The following is an 18,478-nucleotide window of genomic DNA, read 5'->3' as shown; positions in this document are numbered from 1 at the left end:
GGCCACCTGCCAGGGTTCCTGAATGTGTGTCCATTTTGTAAAAGTGCAGTTTCAAAATAGGCAGTTGGTAGGATGCAATTCTTGGGGCCCCCACCACCACAAGGGGTCAGCAACAGGCATAGGGGTGGGAATAGGAACCTGCCCAGCTGCCCCTCCTACCGAGGTAATTGCGGCTGCTGTCTGTCACCTTGATGTGTCTGGCACCTGCCGGGATCTGAGTGACATTCTGGTAGCCAAAGTAACCTGTGAAGCAATCAGAGGAGAGCGGGTCAAGTGCGGGGGGGGGGAGACCACTGGGGAGGGAGGGGGAGGGGGCTGCCCAGGGGGAGGCAGCCAGGGGGTGAAGGGGAACTGCATGTTTTTTTTTGGGGGGGAGGCTCAGAGTGTGACGTGCAGCGCTGGAAAGAGGGCTTCCTCAGACATACTACTTGAAATGTCAGGAGTTGGATGGACACCTGTCAGAGATGCTCTAGCTGAGATTGCTGCCCTGCAGGGGGTTGGGCTGGATGACCCCCAGGGACCCTTCCAATTCTGCTATTCTGTGATCTCATGCTTTTCAGTGAATTCCTGTTGGATCAAAATCTATGTAGGAGGAGAATTCCCTGGCTGCCAAGTTCCAAGTTTGGGGCAAGTTCTCTTTGGTGAGGGGGCCCAAGCATAGATTTAAAATCACAAACTACGCAGCAAAGTAAAGCATGGAAATGTGGACTGTGATTCCTTCAAATTATGCCTTTCTCAGTGAGTTCCCAAGTTCCCTTTGGTGAGTTAAAAGTTGATTTACTTACTAACTCTCCAAAGGTCAGATTCATGAAAGTGGCACAGGCAGTAGAAAGTGGTGAAAGTTCCTAAATTGTTACATGGAAAGAAATAAAAGGGAATTTAGAAATTTGGGAAAGAATGAATTTATCGTTAAGGGGGAGAATTTTAGTGGTTAAAATGAATGTATTGCCAAGAATGTTGTTTCTATTTCAATCAATCCCAGTGATAAGCAGTGCTGGATGCTTCAAAGAATGGCAAAAATATATTTCTAGATACATTTGGCAAGGGAAGAAAGCAAGAATAAAATATAAATTGTTATCTGATATGAGAGAGAGAGAGGAGGTTTCACCCTGCCAGATTTGAGATTGTACTATGAGGCATCTTGCATCTGCTGGACCTGGGAATGGATAATATTGAAAAATGGAGATGTTAGATCTAGAAGGACATGATAATAGATTTGGATGGCATACATACAGTATTTATGGTATGATAAAGTGAAAGGACATAAAGGCTTTCAGAATCATATAATAAGAAAATCAAATTTTAAAGTATGGGGAGCTTCAGTCCTGGCACAATTAGTATGCAGGTAGGTTGAAAAATCTGTCCTAGTGACTTTCAAGATGGCCACCAACCTGTGAGGCAGGGCAAGGCAGCTGCTCTCACCATTTTATAGTTTTGAGAGCATGTTAGTATAAGTAACCATAGTTAGGACTTCCGGTTCACCACATATCGACTTCGTACGTGCGTCCCGCATTCTCCGTGAGATGCACACTCACCAGTGGGGTGAAACGGGGGCTGTAGGGCTTCACGCCCCCCCCGAGGGTTCAGGAGGGTTGCTTGAACCTGTAAGGATCAGCTGCGGCATCGAAGGGGGTTCCTAAACCCAGACCGGGAGGAAGGAGACCTCGGATGCTAACAACAGCAATCCTTCCCCCAGGTGAGAAAGCCCGATTCCGGAATGATCAGGCGAGGGAATCTCCACTGAATAATGATGAGCTCAAATACCTGGTTATTGAGACCTTGGAGCATTTAAGGTTCATCTGAAACCAAAGTTAATCCAAAGAATCGAGGTCTTAAACTAAAGAAATAACACTCCATACAGCTAACTGGAGAACTATTATTTTACGGAACAGTTGAGCTAATTTAAGACAAGCTGAAGAGGAGGTCAATCCCGAAGTAGTTTGGGGGCTGTACCAAAACGAAAACAGGGTAGGAACAATCTAACATTCTATTTGTGGTCAGCATGTGCATAGACTCAAAGATTTTTATGGCAAGAATCAAGAGAGAGTAGAGAACAGTATATGCCCCATAACTTAGAATATTACCAAGCCTTCTCTCTATATTCCCTTAAAATGATGTATTGGTGGTACTTAACCCCAGTAAAATTACCAAAAATGTATAGAACAAGAGACAGTGCTCCTGAAGGTAGGAGTCTATCAATTAATGAAGATGATCATCCAAATGTCATAGACCAAATGGAGCAAACAGCACGCGGACCTAGTGGTGGGAGGAAAAAATCCTTAAATAAGAGACACGGGGGAATGATTAATGGACTTCAATGTCTGTACACTAATGCGCAAAGCATGGGAAATAAACAAGATGAGCTTGAGCTCTTGGTACAGCAAACTAGATATGACATAATAGGCATCACTGAAACCTGGTGGGATAAGTCCCACGATTGGAATGTAAAAATGGGGGGATACAATCTATTTCAGAGAAACAGACCAGACAAGAAAGGAGGAGGAGTGGTGTTATATGTCAGGGATGTGTATACCTGTGAAGAGATCCAAGATTTAGAACCTCAAAGCCAAAGTGAGAGCATTTGGGTCAAAATTAACAGAGAATAACAGAGACCTCATTGTGGGAGTTTACTATAGATCCCCAAGCCAAACGGAGGACATAGATGATGCCTTCCTGGAACAGATGGCCAAGCATGCAAAAGGAAGGGCGATAGTAGTAATTGGGGGACTGCAGTTACCCGGATATTTGTTGGATGTCAAACTCAGCCAAGAGCATATGGTCAAAAAGATTCCTCACTGGCCTTGCAGACAACTTCATTGTCCAGAAAGTGGGAGAAGCAACAAGAGGAACAGCCATTTTAGATCTGGTCCTAACCAATGTTGATGACCTGGTTAGTGGGGTAGAAGTGGAAGGATCATTAGGCGCGAGTGATCATGCTCTTCTGAAGTTTACTATACAGCGGAAAGGAGCAGCCAAGCATACTAGGACTCAATTTCTTGACTTTAAGAAAGCCGACTTCATAAAACTTAGGGAAGTGCTGGGTGAGATCCCATGGACAGTAATACTAAAAGGAAAGGGAGTTCGTGATGGCTGGGAGTTTGTTAAGAGGGAGATAGTAAAAGCACAACGTCAGGCAATACCAATGAGACGGAAACATGGAAGGTGCCTAAAGAAGCCAGGGTGGCTATCTAAAGAACTTTTAACTGAGTTAAGATTAAAAAAGGATGTGTACCAAAAATGGAAAAGGGGGGAAACCACCAAAGAGGAATTCAAACAAATAGCCAGCACGTGTAGACACAAAGTCAGAAAAGCTAAAGCACAGAATGAACTCAGGCTTGCTAGAGAGGTTAAAAGCAACAAAAAAGGCTTTTATGGGTATGTTCGTAGCGAAAGGAAGAACAAAGAAACAGTGGGGTCACTCAGAGGAGAAGATGGTGAAATGCAAACAGGGGACACAGAAAGGGCTGAACTCCTCAATGCCTTCTTTGCCTCAGTCTTCTCCGATAAAGAAAACAATGCCCGACCTGAAGAATTTGGAGCAAATGATTCAGCAAAGGAAACACAGCCCAGAATAACTAAGGAGATAGTACAAGAATACTTGGCTAGTTTAGATGTATTCAAGTCTCCAGCGCCAGATGAACTGCATCCAAGAGTATTAAAAGAACTGGCAGATGTGATCTCAGAACCACTGGCAGTCATCTTTGAGAATTCCTGGAGAACAGGCGAAGTCCCGGCAGACTGGAGGAGGGCAAATGTTGTCCCTATTTTCAAAAAGGGGAAAAGAGAGGACCCAAATAATTACCGCCCAGTCAGTCTGACATCAATACCAGAGAAGATTCTGGAGCAGATCATTAAGCAAACAGTCTGTGAGCACCTAGAAAGGAATGCTGTGATCACCAATAGTCAGCATGGATTTCTGAAAAATAAGTCATGTCAGACTAACCTGATCTCGTTTTTTGACAGAATTACAAGCCTGGTAGATGAAGGGAACGCAGTGGATGTAGCCTACCTTGATTTCAGCAAGGCATTTGACAAGGTGCCCCATGATATTCTTGTAAAGAAGCTGGTAAAATGCGGTCTTGACTCTGCTACCACTCAGTGGATTTGTAACTGGCTGACTGACCGAACCCAAAGGGCGCTCATCAATGGTTCCTCTTCATCCTGGAGAAGAGTGACTAGTGGGGTGCCACAGGGTTCTGTCTTGGGCCCGGTCTTATTCAACATCTTTATCAACGACTTGGATGATGGACTCAAGGGCATCCTGATCAAATTTGCAGATGACCCCAAACTGGGAGGGGTGGCTAACACCCCAGAGGACAGGATCACACTTTAAAACGACCTTGACAGATTAGAGAACTGGGCCAAAACAAACAAGATGAATTTTAACAGGGAGAAATGTAAAGTATTGCACTTGGGCAAAAAAATTGAGAGGCACAAATACAAGATGGGGGACACCTGGCTTGAGAGCAGTACATGTGAAAAGGATCTAGGAGTCTTGGTTGACCACAAACGTGACATGAGCCAACAGTGTGACGCAGCAGCTAAAAAAGCCAATGCAATTCTGGGCTGCATCAATAGGAGTATAGCATCTAGATCAAGGGAAGTAATAGTGCCACTGTATTCTGCTCTGGTCAGACCTCACCTGGAGTACTGTGTCCAGTTCTGGGCACCACAGTTCAAGAAGGACACTGACAAACTGGAACGTGTCCAGAGGAGGGCAACCAAAATGGTCAAAGGCCTGGAAACGATGCCTTATGAGGAACGGCTAAGGGAGCTGGGCATGTTTAGCCTGGAGAAGAGGAGGTTAAGGGGTGATATGATAGCCATGTTCAAATAAGCAATGGATCCAAACTACAAGAACACGGAGCAATGGATCCAAACTACAAGAAAGAAGATTCCACCTAAACATTAGGAAAAACTTCCTGACAGTAAGAGCTGTTTGACAGTGGAATTTGCTGCCAAGGAGTGTGGTGGAGTCTCCTACTTTGGAGGTCTTTAAGCAGAGGCTTGACAACCATATGTCAGGAGTGCTCTGATGGTGTTTCCTGCTTGGCAGGGGGTTGGACTCGATGGCCCTTGTGGTCTCTTCCAACTCTATGATTCTATGATTCTATGATTCTAAGTACTGTACCAATATATGCTGGAAATGTAAAGAAAAAGAGGTTACCTTTCATCATATGTGGTGGAATTGTAATCAAGAAATTCTGGGAAATGATATATAATGAAATGAAAAAAATGTTTAAAATAACCTTTCCTAAAAAAACAGAAGCTGTTCTGCTAGGAATTATATGTACCAAGATCCCAAAAGATCAGAGGAAACTGTTTGTGTATGCTACAATGGCCACTTGGTTTTTGGTAGCCCAGAGATGGAAGGAAGAGACAACCCCAACCAAAGAAGAATGGCAAATCAAGTTGATGGATTATGCTGGAATGGCAAAATTAACTGGGAAGCTCAGGAACCAAGAAGACAAGAAATTTTAAAAAGAATGGGAAATGTTTATAATCTATATACAAAATCATTGCAAACAGGTTAAAACATAAGCAGGATTCTAAATACACTTATAATGTAATAGAAAGTACAGATAACTTAGGAAGATGAAAAATTGGAAAAGTATTGCTATGCAGTTGAAAGTAGAATTAAGATGGATGGATGGAATGGGGGAAGTCAGGAGATTCAAAGTAATATCGATATGTGGAATTTGTAAGATCTTTTTATGTAAGTTTATTCTTTTTCTTTCTTTTTTTCTTATTCTATTTCTCTATTTTGGATATATATATATATATATATATATATATATATATATATATATATATATATATATATATATATTAAGTTCCTACACTGTTGGCAGGGGAACTCAAGAGTGGCTTGTGAGAGCTGGAGCAACCAGCTGAAACCTCTTTGCACTTTGAGCTTCTCAGCAGGATGAAGACCCGAGCTCCACCCAAGGGGAGTGGAAGTGGTCCTAGCTAAGTGTGGCAGGACAGTGGACTCTGTGGTATTACCCCCTTCATGTGTTGATTAGACTTAAGCCTGTTGGTTATAGGAGGCTGGTTACCTCACCATTTTGTCTGCACTTTCCTAGCTGCAAAAAAGGACACCTCTTTTCTTTGTTGTTGCTCTGGGGCAACCACTTCCATTCTGCTGACTTCAATCCCTGACAAAGTGGCATGTGCGTTTGCCCAAAGCGGGGAAGGTGCTGGGGAGGGGAGGAGGAGGAGGTGCTTGGGGTGAGGAGGAAGAGCATGAAAAGCCAAAAGCCAAAGCATTCACCCACGGAGAACGTCAGGGCATTGAATCACCAGAGCTGGGAAAGGCTGCCCGGAAGACATGGTGCACCAGGACGCACGACTCGTTCCTGCCTCCGCAGACACCGCAGGCATCCGCCTGAGACTCTGAGCCCAGCAGCCCATCGCAGCCGGCTCTCTGGAAGGGAGACCAAGAGGGGGGAGCATCAGGCACCAGATTGGAGGTGGGGGATTTGATAAATCTGTGCATCTCCAGCAGAAGTCTAGCACAGAGTGGCTGGGGAAATTCAGCCAGATGGGCGGGGTATAAATAATAAATAAATAAAAATTATTATTATTATTGTTATTATTATTATTATTACTATTACTATTCAGGAAGCAATCAGAGCATAAAATGACCCTGGACGCTGGGTACCCCAAAGGGATCCCCCCCAGCTAGCATCCCTGTGCACCCCTTATGTGCCCACCTGACTGTCCTGTTACTGGTACCACATAAGACCCATTTTCCACATTAGGGTGGCAGCACCTACACTTTGGAACTCCCTGATTATTGATATCAGGCAGGTGCCTTCCCTGGACTCTTTTGGGATCCTGCTGAGAAACTTTCCTGTTTAGACAAGTCTACCTGCATGTTTGGAAATTTGAAGTGAGTTTTAATCTGCTTTCAGTCTATTCTTGTTTTAGCTTTTGGGGTTTGCCTCAGGCCCTGACCCAAATCTGACGGGACTTACCAAACAACGGCCGCTGATGCAGAGGTCCCGGGAGTCTGGGCTGCAGCGGGTCCCATCCAGGACCCTCCCAAAGGTATAGTAGAAATTGTGCCCTACAGCCAGGCAGTTCAGGTCGCAGAGGTTGGGGGCTGGCAAAAAGGGAAGAGGAGGAAGGGGGTCAGCCGGGACACAGAGATCCAGCTCCAAGGGTCTTCTGGTGGTTCCCTCACTGTGAGAAGTGAAGTTGCAGAGAACCAGGCAGAGGGCCTTCTTGGTGGTGGCACCCGCCCTGTGGAACGCCCTCCCATCTGATGTCAAGGAGATACCATATTTTTCGCTCTATAGGACGCACTTTTTCCTCTCCAAAAATGAAGGGGAAAAGTGTGTGTGTCCTATGGAGGTGAATGCAGGCTTCAGGAAGCTATCCACAAGCCTGAGGAGCCCGGCGGGAACTCCCTCTGGGCTCCGCAGGCTTGCGGACAGCTGCCTACAGCCCGAAGCTGTTCTAGCTTAGGGATGGCTGCGGAAAGCCTCCGCAGGGCGGTGGGGTGAAGGCACCCCGCCGCCCTGCGGAGGCCTGAAAGGCTGTCCCCGAAGCTGCGCTCCAAAGGCTTCAGGGATCTTTGAGGTTGGCGGTGGGGGAAAGCAGCGCTTCCCCCCACCGTCAGCCCCACAAGCTTGGGGGCAGCGGCAAGGCTGCATGCAGCCTTTGCGCTGTTCCCCGACCTGCTCTTGAACGCACTTTGTTTTTGAAAGGGAGAACAAGACCCCCCCCCCGTTCTCCCCCTCCTATGGTCCGGTGCATCCTATAGAGCGAAAAATACGGTAACCTATTACATGACTTTCCAAAGACATCTGAAGTCAGACCTGTATCGGAAAGTTTTTTATGTGTTGTGTTTTACAGTGGTTTTATAATTTGTTGGGAGCCACCCAGTAATAATAGTAATAGTAATAGTTGTTGTTGTTGTTGCTGTTGTTGTTAATGAGTACAGTACTATCAGGGGAAAACACCCACTTGCCCCCAATTCACACTCACCAGAGCAATAAAATGAACCAGAATGCAGCTAATTTGCACTTCTATGAATTTTTCAATGCCATTTCTCAACAACCCTCCCCAAACCCAAAATGCATATTTTGTAGGAGGGGAAATGTGAATTAAAATGAATATATTCATGAAAATACCATGTAGAAATACATTGTATAATAGGGGGAATTGCTTGATTGGGTATATATATATCTTACGAGAAATTTGCACTAAAATCCTGCCAAATTATTGTGAGGATAAATAGATGTGTGAGTGTTGTGAGATTACGAAATGGAAATGGGAAGATTTGTTCCCCTACTCCTTAAAGGACAGCACAAGAGGGGGAAACCCCATAACCTCCCCTTGTGCTTTGGACTGAGATCTCCCCAGGCTGAGCTCACCTCCATGGAAGGGGACCCATTGGTAAGGTGTCTGGCTGCCCAGGACAGGCTTGCCGTCGTAGAGGGAGCACTGGACAGCCCGGAAGGGGACGGATCCAGGAAGGCACTCCTGCAAGAGAGGAGGAAAGCCACAGTGTGAAAGGACAATGAGAAGCAAGGAAACGGAGATCCAGCCTGTACTCTCTGGCCACTGCCAGAATTGGGGCCCTGATGTCACCCATTGGGGGCGGGGCTTGCACAAGAGGGCTGGAAAGATCTGGCTTTCAATAATAACTTTCACTTCACCACCCACCGTAGATCCACCTCTGCCTTTCAGCCAAATGCTGGTGACAACTGCTAGGTGATGCTGGACTTCCTTCCCAGCCCATTGGTGGTTGCTAGGCAATGCCAGCCCTTGACCCCCACTCCCCAAAGCATCCCTTGACAGTGGTCCAAAGCTGGGACCCTCAAAGCTCTCTGCATTTTTAGGACCCCTGCTCCTTATTTTTGCAGTTGTAGATTGCTTTCAGCTCTTTTTTTACCATTTTGCATTCATTATTTTCATTATGTATTCTATGTTTTGTATACAGTGGTACCTTGGTTCTCGAACTTAATCCATTCTGGGAGTCCGTTCGACTCCTGAAACTGTTTAAAACCAAGGCACAGCTTCTGGTTGGCTGCAGGAGCTTCCTGCACTCAAATGGAAGCCTGTCGGATGTTTGGCTTTCAAAAAACATTTGCAGACTTTACTTCCGGGTTTGCAGCGTTCGGGAACCTATTTGTTTGACAACTAAACTGTTTGAGAACCAAAGTACCACTGTATTTTAATGTTATGTTGTGAACCACCCTGAGATTTACAGGTTTAGGGTATCATGAAAATAAATAATAAATAGTATTGTAAATAAATTGTAACCAGCCCTGGGACTTTAGGGTGAAGGGCAGGTAATTAATAATCATTCATCGTCAGTAATAACAATGAAGAATAGGGAGCAGGAGTGCAAGGCAAGCTGCAGATTATATTTATTGCTGTGTTGGGAGTCCACCTCCTTCCCTCCACAAAGCTCAAGCGTAATTCTCCCCACCTCTGCATATCATCCTATATCAGTCCAAGGGATACAGAGGCTGGAGACTCTTCCAAATGGCTGATTTGAACCCTGGCTCGACCCTTTAACCTGGACCTGATACAAATGCAACCTCGAACACAAACCCCGCAATAAGTGTGTGCAGCACTTTATTCTTTGACAAGGCAAGTACTCACATCCAGTTCACACACCCGGTACTGCCTGAGAGGCCCCTTGCACATCTCCTCCTCAGGGAACCTGTACGTGAAGAGGAAACACCTCCTTGAGAGACTCATCCTATGCAGAAGGAAGCCCCTTTGGGTGCAGCAGGGCTTACTCCCAGGTAAGCAGCAAGAGGATTGCGGGGCATGCATTCTCAAGGTGCTGGGGCTATATACTGGTGAAATGTTATATTGGCAAAGCATGGCTAAGGCAGTTTCCTGATGAATTCAGCCTTTTGGCTCAAAAGGTGGCACAGAGGTATTTCCTTATACAGTCATACTTCATGTTACATTTGCTTCATGTTACGTTCTTTCAGGTTATGTCCCGCGGCGACCCAGAAGTACCGGAAAGGGTTACTTCTGGGTTTCACTGCTCGCGCATGCGCAGAAGCACTAAATCGCGCAGCACACCTGCACAGATACGGCACTTCAGGTTGCGCTCTTTTCATGTTGCGAATGAAATCCTTCATGTTGCGATCCTGTTCGCAACCAGAGGTACCACTGTACATGCTACCGAAAGGCATCTATGAGCCAAGCAAAGAAAAAAAAACACCCTCCAATTTTCCAGGGACAGTCCCAGAATTACAGAAGCCATACTGATTTGATCCCGAAATATCCCAATTTTCTTTTCTCCTCCCTGTCTCGGAGAACAATTAAAAGTGGTGTGTGAAGGTTCAAAAACTGAGTCCTGTTTATCCTGAAAATAAAATCCCTGCACCAAATGAAGGAAACGATGACGCTGGAATACAAAGCCCTTCCTACAATATTGAAGGAAAAGATCACCAATCCACTTTCAAGTCTTTCATTGCGATGCTTCCGCAGCTAGCCAATTCTTAGGAAATGTGGGGAGTGTTTATTCCTTTATTGTCAATGGAGCCTGGCACTGCCTACTCAGAAGTAAGTCCCACTGTAGTCAATGGAGCTTACTGTTGGGATACTACGGGAGATCGATTGAACAACCTTAGACAACAGATCAGCAGGAATTTCATTTCCTGCCATGTAGGACACCTGAATGAGCCCTTTCTGAATACACTCTCTTGCACAATGTAGCTTAATCTGCAAGTACTTGGTTCTTTGCTTGCAGCTCTCTGAGTTCAGCAAAGCCAAACAAGATCTATTGTCTTGATACACTTGTATAGGACATTTCACAGAAACTCCAATGTCCTTAAACAGTTGCATCAACCATTCACAATCCATGAGTGAAAATGACAGAGCATTGAGTTCTGCTTCACAGGAACTTAGGCTCACTGTTGTCTGCTTTTTGCAAAACCAGTCAAACAGGCAGTAGTTGTACATGTAGCATACTCCAGAAGTGCTTGTACCATCCGTGGTGTCACTTCCAAAACTTGCATCTGCAAAGATTTCAAGACCTCCAGTCTTCTGACTGGTGAACCTCAGCCTGTAGTGCAAAGTCCCTTTCAAATAGCGGGCTATGCACTTCAGAGCTTTCCAATCCTGAACAGTAGGATTGTTGGCATGTCTGCTAAGCAGGTTAGTGCTTAGAGCTATGTCAGGTCTTGAGCATCTAGCAATGAAATTCAACTTGCCTAGAATGCATCTGTACAGCGTTGTGTCAGAAAACGCTTCAGAAGTACTATCTACCTGGTAACCTGTCACCATCGGTGTGTCTGCTGGGTTTGCATCAACCAAATTCAACCTGGTTAATACATCAGCAATTGTCTGTGTTTGGTGTACCAGAAAATTACCTGCTTGGTCCCTCTCCACCTGCAGAGAAAGATAGTTGGATACCTCACCAAGATCCTTCATCATGCTCTGATGGTGTTTCCTGCTTGGACTCGATGGCCCTTGTGGTCTCTTCCAACTCTATGATTCTATGATTCTATGATTCTATATCAAAGTGCTCCTTCAGCTGAGCCTAGGGTGCTTTGGTACAAAGCCTGATTCTTCCAAAATATCAGAAGATCATCAACAAAACATAAACAATACAGTTTGTTTTGCCCCTCCTCCTTGACAAACACACATGGATCAGCCTTGCCCTGGTGAAAACCTAGAGAAAGCAATGGCTCAGTGAGTTTCGTGTTCCAACACCTGGCACTCTGCTTGAGACCATATAAGGATTTCCGCAGTTTACAGACCATTCCCTTCTGTATCTGCATCCCATCAGGTGGAAACATAAACAGCTCCTCCCCCCAAATCCCGTACAAAAAAGCTGTATTAATGTCATGGTGGGAAACATGCAGTTTCTCCTCTGCAGCGATCTTGAGCATCAGCCGAATGCTCTCATATTTGACGGTGGGTGAGTAGGTCTCGTGGTAATCCTGTCCTGGTACCTGTGAAAAACCTCTGGCAACCAATCTGGCTTTGTGCCTGACTACCTTGCCATTCTGGTCTGTCTTGGCCTTGAAGACCCATTTGCTGCCAACCAGTCTCATTCCTGGGACTACCAGTACCAACTCCCAATTTTGGTTCCTATTCAAGGAATCAACTTCAGCCTTCATGGCATTAAGCCAAGGCTCAGCATCTTTAGAAGGTTCCTACACCTTCTCTGAGCTACTAAGAACAGCAGTTGCCATCTTAGCAAACTCATCAGCAAATCTCTTTGGAGGTCTGCCCTTCGTGGCTCTCTCAGATCTGCGTACTAGACGCAAGTCTTCTGGACTCATCTCCTCTTTCTTAGGAGAAAAGTGACCAATGGTGAAGAGTGGTTGTTTCAGTTCATTGTCAGACGCATCAGATGGTCTGACTGAGGCCTTTGCGCTCTTGTAGTCTGCTGTGTCATCACTGTCACTGACATCATCAGCAGCGCCACCAACTGAGCTGGAATCCGAACTCTGATCATCATCATCATCATCATCCTCAGCACTATCTGCTTTCTTCACATCACCTTCATCCTCCTCTGGGTAACTCTGGAAAATTCCCACATTTTCCCCCCACTTAGGATTGTACTCAACACTCTTTGTGAACTTAATGGACTTAGAGTCAGTCATCCATACCCTGTATGCACCTTTTTCATACCCCATGAACAAACCATGAGCCCCACGCTTCCCAAGCTTGTTGCTCTGTGGGGTGTGTACCCACATGTCAGAACCAAAGATTGTCATGTGCTTGATGTTGGGTTTCTTACCAAACATCTTCTCATAGGGAGTACAACCAATAGGTGATGACAGTCTGCGATTATAAGTGTAAACAAAATTCGACAGAGCCTCCCCCCAATACTTATCAGAGAGATTGGCATCACGCAACAATGTTTTCATTCCTTGCAGCAACGTTTGATTTGCTCGCTCCGCAAGCCCATTCATCCATGGCGATCTAGGCGTTGACAAGTCATGCTGGATTCCCTTCTCAGTCAGGAAAGCTTCAAACTGCTGAGAAGTGAACTCCCCGCCCCGATCAGTAAAGAGACAACCAATGCGTTTACCGTGAACATTCTCCAACCAAGCACAGAATGCCTTGAACTTAGGAAACGCTTGCGATTTCTGCTCGAGCATAAACACATGAATGTACCTGGAAAAAGAATCAATTAGAACCATGAAGTACCTTGCTCCTCCCAAAGAGGGCGCAAGTGGACCAACCAGGTCTGCGTGCACTAGCTGGTAGGGTTTGGAAGCCTGCCTGCTAGACTCCTTGCCTTTTGGAGCAACCTTCACCTTGTTCTCTGCACAAGATACACATTTCATGTGAAACTTACAGGATTTGATGTTCAAACCCTTAACCATCTCTGGCATCTTGGCCAGTGCCTTCCAAGAGAGGTGACAAAACCTTCTGTGTGCATCGTGAATGAATCCTGCATGAAGAACTTTGTTAGTTTGTGCAACACAACAAGAATCAGCATTAGACACAGCAACAGCACCATTGTCATCATAAGTTATACAGAACAACCCATCCATAAACTTTGCATGCAAAATGTCCTCTTTGCCTTTCCTGATGACACAGACGCTCCTCTTGAAGGAAATCTCAAAACCACGCCCAGTAAGCTGTGGGACACTGAGCAAGTTGTCTGCAGCGCCTGGAACATAAAGTACATCTTTGATGGTTGTGTGCAGACTCGCCAATCTCACAGTCCCTTCTCCTGCGATTTGCAACGTCTTTCCGTCAGCCAGGTGGATCTCACCTTCTTGAGGTTTGAAGGAGATAAAGAGATGGCGGTCTTTTGTTACATGGCGGGTACAGCCTGAATCAATAACAAACTTGGCCTTGGCCTTTGGAGCAGCCTTTGCAGCAAGCAAAACCTTGTTTTCCACCAGCGTGGGCTTTTGCAGCTTGCCCCGCTGCTCCTGGCCATCAGACTTGCCTTTAGCCTTTGGTGAAGCTGTGCCAGCAAACAAAGCCTTGTTTTCCACTAGCGTGGGCTCTTCACCCTCCCTCTGCTTCTGGCCATCTGCAGGCGTCTGCCTCTGTTTACCTTTGCCTTTCCGGCCTCTGCAAAGGCGATGACCTTGGTTCCCACGAGAAACAGAGCTCTCAGCTGCCGACTCCTTGGCTCCCCCTGGAGGCTGGAATGCTGCCTGGGATGACATCACAGTCAGCTCCCCCTGTAGCTTGCAACTGGTGCCCTCAGCATCCCTGCATTCACTCGCATTCTGGGAAACAGCCAGGACCTCCGATGCAGTCAAACTCTGGGCTGGGATGACTGGTAGATGGGCTACTTTTCAAAGCATTCCACATCTTACTTGCAGTCGTGTTGCCAGCTAGCGTGGCAATTTCCTCCAGAGAGACGGACAAGACTATTACGTCTATCGCCCTTAAATCTTGGGCCTTCCATCTATCTGTCAGAGGAACTGGAGGGGCTTCAGACACAGTATGCCACACTCCAAACTGACGCACCAAACTCTCACACCACACAGCCCAGGTTTTATAATTGTGCCGATTTAGCTTTGGGCACTCAGCAGCCTCAGAAGCTTGGAAAAACTCCATTCCAGCTTTTTACTTGAGCCGCGAGTCTTATTCACTTCAGAAACTCCTTATCTCGGCAGCCATAAATCTTGAGGCCTGCTTGGCTCGACTCCCAGACCAATTAGGCCTGCCGGACATCAAAAGCTCTTGTCGCGGCAAACAGAAAAGCCTTACTTTCACTTTTCCTCCACATACCTCTCAACACAGTCTGTCGCAGTCTTACTCTCCTGTAAGTGCCGTGAATCTGGGCCCATAACCTGTTGTTGGGATACTGCCAGGGAGATAAAGTCCATCATGGCCCCAAGCCGTGTCCGGACGCGTCATCGATCTCCCGTAGGCACGCAGTATCAGCAATTAGCGACATGAGTTCCAGAAATAGCTTCCCACATTCTGGAACTGATGCACGCTCTTACCAGCAGATAATGCACAGCAAAAGTCGCACGCAGGAGAGCATTATTTACAAGCTTTATTCTGCGTTGATCAGAACAAAGAAAACCATGACTGCCTGCTTCAGTGTCTACGACACAGAGAGAAAACGAAAGCAACAGAAAACATAAACATCCTGTGAACAGGAAATACGCAGGCTGTGACACAAACATCCTGCTCCCTTTTAAGGTAGAACGGAAATATCCTAACACTTACTCCCAGATAACTGGATCAAGACAGTTCAGCCTTACTCTGAGCTCTGAGTTAATAATTAACTATTGTTGTTTTCTGCTAGGCAACACATGAGTGTTTAACCTTAGATCACATGAGAGGTATTGAATTGCCAGTTTGCCATCTTGGAAGGGTGATGCCTGTTTCTCCGGCTCTGTGAGGATGTAAATGAAGCTCTCCAGGAAAACAGCTCCAGGAGAATTGGATGTTGTCAAGATAGGCAGACCTCTGCTTCTAGGTCTGTTGGGATCATTTCATATTTTGTAAAATGCTGAGTCTGTTTCAGTCCACAGGTTCGTTTTGAAGAAAGTTCTGCAAGTAAGTGTCAATTAAACTTATAGGCCTTGTTTTCATTCCAAAAAGGAGTCTATTTTTATGTGTCTAGGTGCTTCAAATGGAGCAATATTAATATCGGCAATATTTCCAATGTGGGAGAGCCAGGTTGGCTGCCAGGGGATACTGAAAGCAACTGCTATGATTTGAACCCAGGTCTCCCCCACCTGAAGCAGAGCAGGCCAACCACAACCCCTATGCAGTCACATCCCATGGCCCCCTCCCCGACAAACAGGGCAGCCCAGCTCACCTGATGCATCGTCGTGTCCGAAAGGAGGCTCCGTCCCCGCAGGTACTGGAACAGGCACTCCAGCTGCCCCAGTGCGTCCATGCCCCGTAGCCTAGCTGGCGTCTCTGGCGGGGCCGGGGGCCCATGTGGTCTGTCCCCTACTTAAAGGAAGATGTCAAAGTCACCAGGCTCTGGCAGGTGCGGGGGCAAGAGGGCAGCTTTGGGTATTACCTTCCCAATTCCCCTAGTCATGAGACGCAACATTTTTGGGAAGCAGCTACGCCTCGTAGGGCCACCATGGAGAAGGTCCTGTCTTGAAGGTCGTCCTTGGAAGTTTTTAAGTAGAGGTTAATATGCTGTAAGTCCTCAAGCATCCATGGCCATCCAATCTCCGCTTAAAAACCTCCAAGGAAGGAGAGTCCACCACCTTCCATTCCACATCTGAACAGCTCTTACTGCCAAAAATTTCTTCCTGACGTTTTGGTGGAATCTCTTTTTTTGTAACTTAAAGCTATGGGTTCAGGTCCTACCCTCTAAGCAGAAGAAACCAAGCTTGCTCCATTCTCCATGTGGCAACCCTTGGAGGCAAAACATCCCCAATTCTCTCAACCGTTCCTCATCAGGTTTGGTTTCCAGACCCCTGATCATCTTGGCCTCCCTCCTCTGCTCATCTTCCAGCTTGTCAAGGTCCTTCTTAAATTGTGGCGCCCAGAATTGGACACAGGATTCCAGGTGTGGTCTGACCAAGGCAGAATAGAGCGGCACTATGACTTCCCTTGATCTGGACACTAGACTTCTGCTGAGGCATCATTAGTTCTTTTTCGCTGCTGCATCACAGCCTGTGCAACAACAAGGTCCTTTTGATTGTTTTTATTAAGGATTTTCTTAAGTTACAATAGTACAAACATCATCTCTATTTTCAGATAATAAAGATCATAACCAAGGTCTTCTAGATGTATGGCTTAGTCATTTGGGAATATCCTGAGCAATAAGCCAGAGAAATTGGGGTGGAGGTTAATTGGGGTGGGGCCCCCACCTGCCTCCATGCATCACCCCCTCCTTTTTTTGTGACGTCTTCCTCACTGCCCAGTGAGGGGGGGCTCTTTCAGCCTTCACAAAACACTCCAGCCATTGTCTTGGTAATTGTCTGTTTCTCATCCTTTCCACTCCTCTGAAGGAAAGTCTGGAGCCTCCTTCCAAAGTCTGCTTTATCTCTTCCCAGACATTTGGAAAGGGCTTTCCCCACAGTGTGAAGGAGCCAAACTCTGCCTGAGCATGCAATGCACACACAACACACAGAGGAAAGCTGCTTCCCAAAAGCTCAGGCTGCAGGCAGGAGGGGAGATAAGATCAGCCTTTGCTAAACAGCCCAGATGCAGGAGGGGTTTTTTGGTGGGGGGAGATCCCCCTCTCCATCCTCCTTCCAGCAGTGGAGCCTGGGAAGGCCCCACTCTGTTTACAAAAGGAAGGTCAAGGGAATTAAATGTTTATCGTGGTGCTAAGCAAGGGGCAGGATCACAAGGTGGAGGCGTCCCCAGTTGTGGCAGGGTGACTGCAGTGACCACAAGGGAGGAATGACTCAGGATGGAGAAGGGGGTGCGAGGGGACAAAAGGAGAGGGTGGGTGGGTGGCAGCAGCTGGCCAAGAGCATTGGGGCTGCAGGTGGGCAGCTAGCTCATATCTTGCACAAAAATCTACTTTTTTAATTTTTAAAAAAACACCTCTCGGAAATCCCCCAAAGCTCACAGGGATCCTGAGCCTGCCTGCCTTGCTTCAGAAAACAAAGAAGCCCTTTGCACAGACAGATGCAGGCCCCCCTTCTCCAGCAGAGCATCCACATGGTATGCAGAAGGCTCCAGGCAGGACTGGGAGAGATGCCCCCCCCCGAGTCTCAAAAACCTGGAGAGTTGCTGCTGGTCAGTGCAGGCAATACTGAACTAGGTGAGCCAAAGTTCTGGCTCGTGATTGAAGGGGCCATTAGAATATTGTTCTCTATATGATCCCCTTTGTGTGAATCTGTGCTTCAGGGACCCATTAGCAGATATGTGTGGTCCATCATGATAATGCTGCTTCGTAAGAAACTAGCAACTGAGATAGACTGCCTCTGGCCCACTCCTGAGAAGGGAGCCCAGAAAACCAGAGGGAGATCTTTGCTCTCCTAATGGGTTTCATGAAATTGATGGTTAAACATCCAGGGAGAGGGTGGAATAAACAGGTTGGCGGCCAGCAGACTGGAAGCTGGGGGTGTGTGTGAGCATTACTTCCATCACCAAAGCAAGCAAAGGCAGGCCTGGGATGGGATGCTTCAGCTGAGATTCCTGCATTGCAGGGAGTTGGACTAGATTAAGGTTACCAGATTTTTTTCAGTGAATCCAGGGACACTTTTCAACTTCAGTTGATTTTGTATGGGGACTGATTTGTAAATCTGGGGACTGTCCCCGGGAAATGGGGACGTCTGGTAACCTTAGACTAGATGACTCTCAGGGGTCCCTTCCAACTCTACGATTCTAGGATTCTAAGATTCTTTCTTGGATGGAAACTTTCCTTGCAACCATTGCCCCGCCCTCTCTCGCTCCTAGCTCCACCCATCAATGGCCTCTGGCCACCAGAAGGAGATGTGGCCCCCGGTCCCCTTTGCGTGCTCTCCTCCATTGGCATCAAAGATCCCAAGGGAAATCATAATCTGGCATCATCCTGCTCCCACCAAGGGTCCTGGGAAAGGGGCCGGGATGATCGCCTTGCCTCTGGACATTTTCAGCC

The 18,478-nt window shown here is 46.6% G+C and overlaps 1 protein-coding gene across 6 annotated transcripts in view; it reads right to left on the bottom strand.

Annotated features, from left to right (window-relative positions):
* Positions 1–18,478, bottom strand: part of ADAMTSL5 (ADAMTS like 5) — a 44,825-nt gene that overhangs the window by 5,291 nt on the left and 21,056 nt on the right. For 5 of the 6 annotated variants that reach the window (XM_081177795.1, XM_081177793.1, XM_081177794.1 and 2 more), the window contains exons 3-8: positions 15,740–15,876; positions 9,622–9,682; positions 8,385–8,493; positions 6,981–7,108; positions 6,304–6,427; positions 160–243 (exon numbers count right to left, since the gene is read on the bottom strand). In XM_081177795.1, coding sequence (XP_081033921.1) covers positions 160–243; positions 6,304–6,427; positions 6,981–7,108; positions 8,385–8,493; positions 9,622–9,682; positions 15,740–15,876 — 643 coding nt within the window. Of the gene's footprint in view, positions 1–159; positions 244–6,303; positions 6,428–6,980; positions 7,109–8,384; positions 8,494–9,621; positions 9,683–15,739; positions 15,880–18,478 lie in introns of all 6 variants that reach the window. The other variant, XM_081177798.1, reaches the window with a different exon arrangement.

This window comes from Podarcis bocagei (assembly GCF_964188305.1).
Source record: "Podarcis bocagei genome assembly, chromosome: 18".
In the NCBI taxonomy this organism is placed as follows: domain Eukaryota; kingdom Metazoa; phylum Chordata; class Lepidosauria; order Squamata; family Lacertidae; genus Podarcis; species Podarcis bocagei.
The sequence above is the reverse complement of the archived record's forward strand: the minus strand, read 5'-3'. Positions and strand labels throughout refer to the sequence as shown.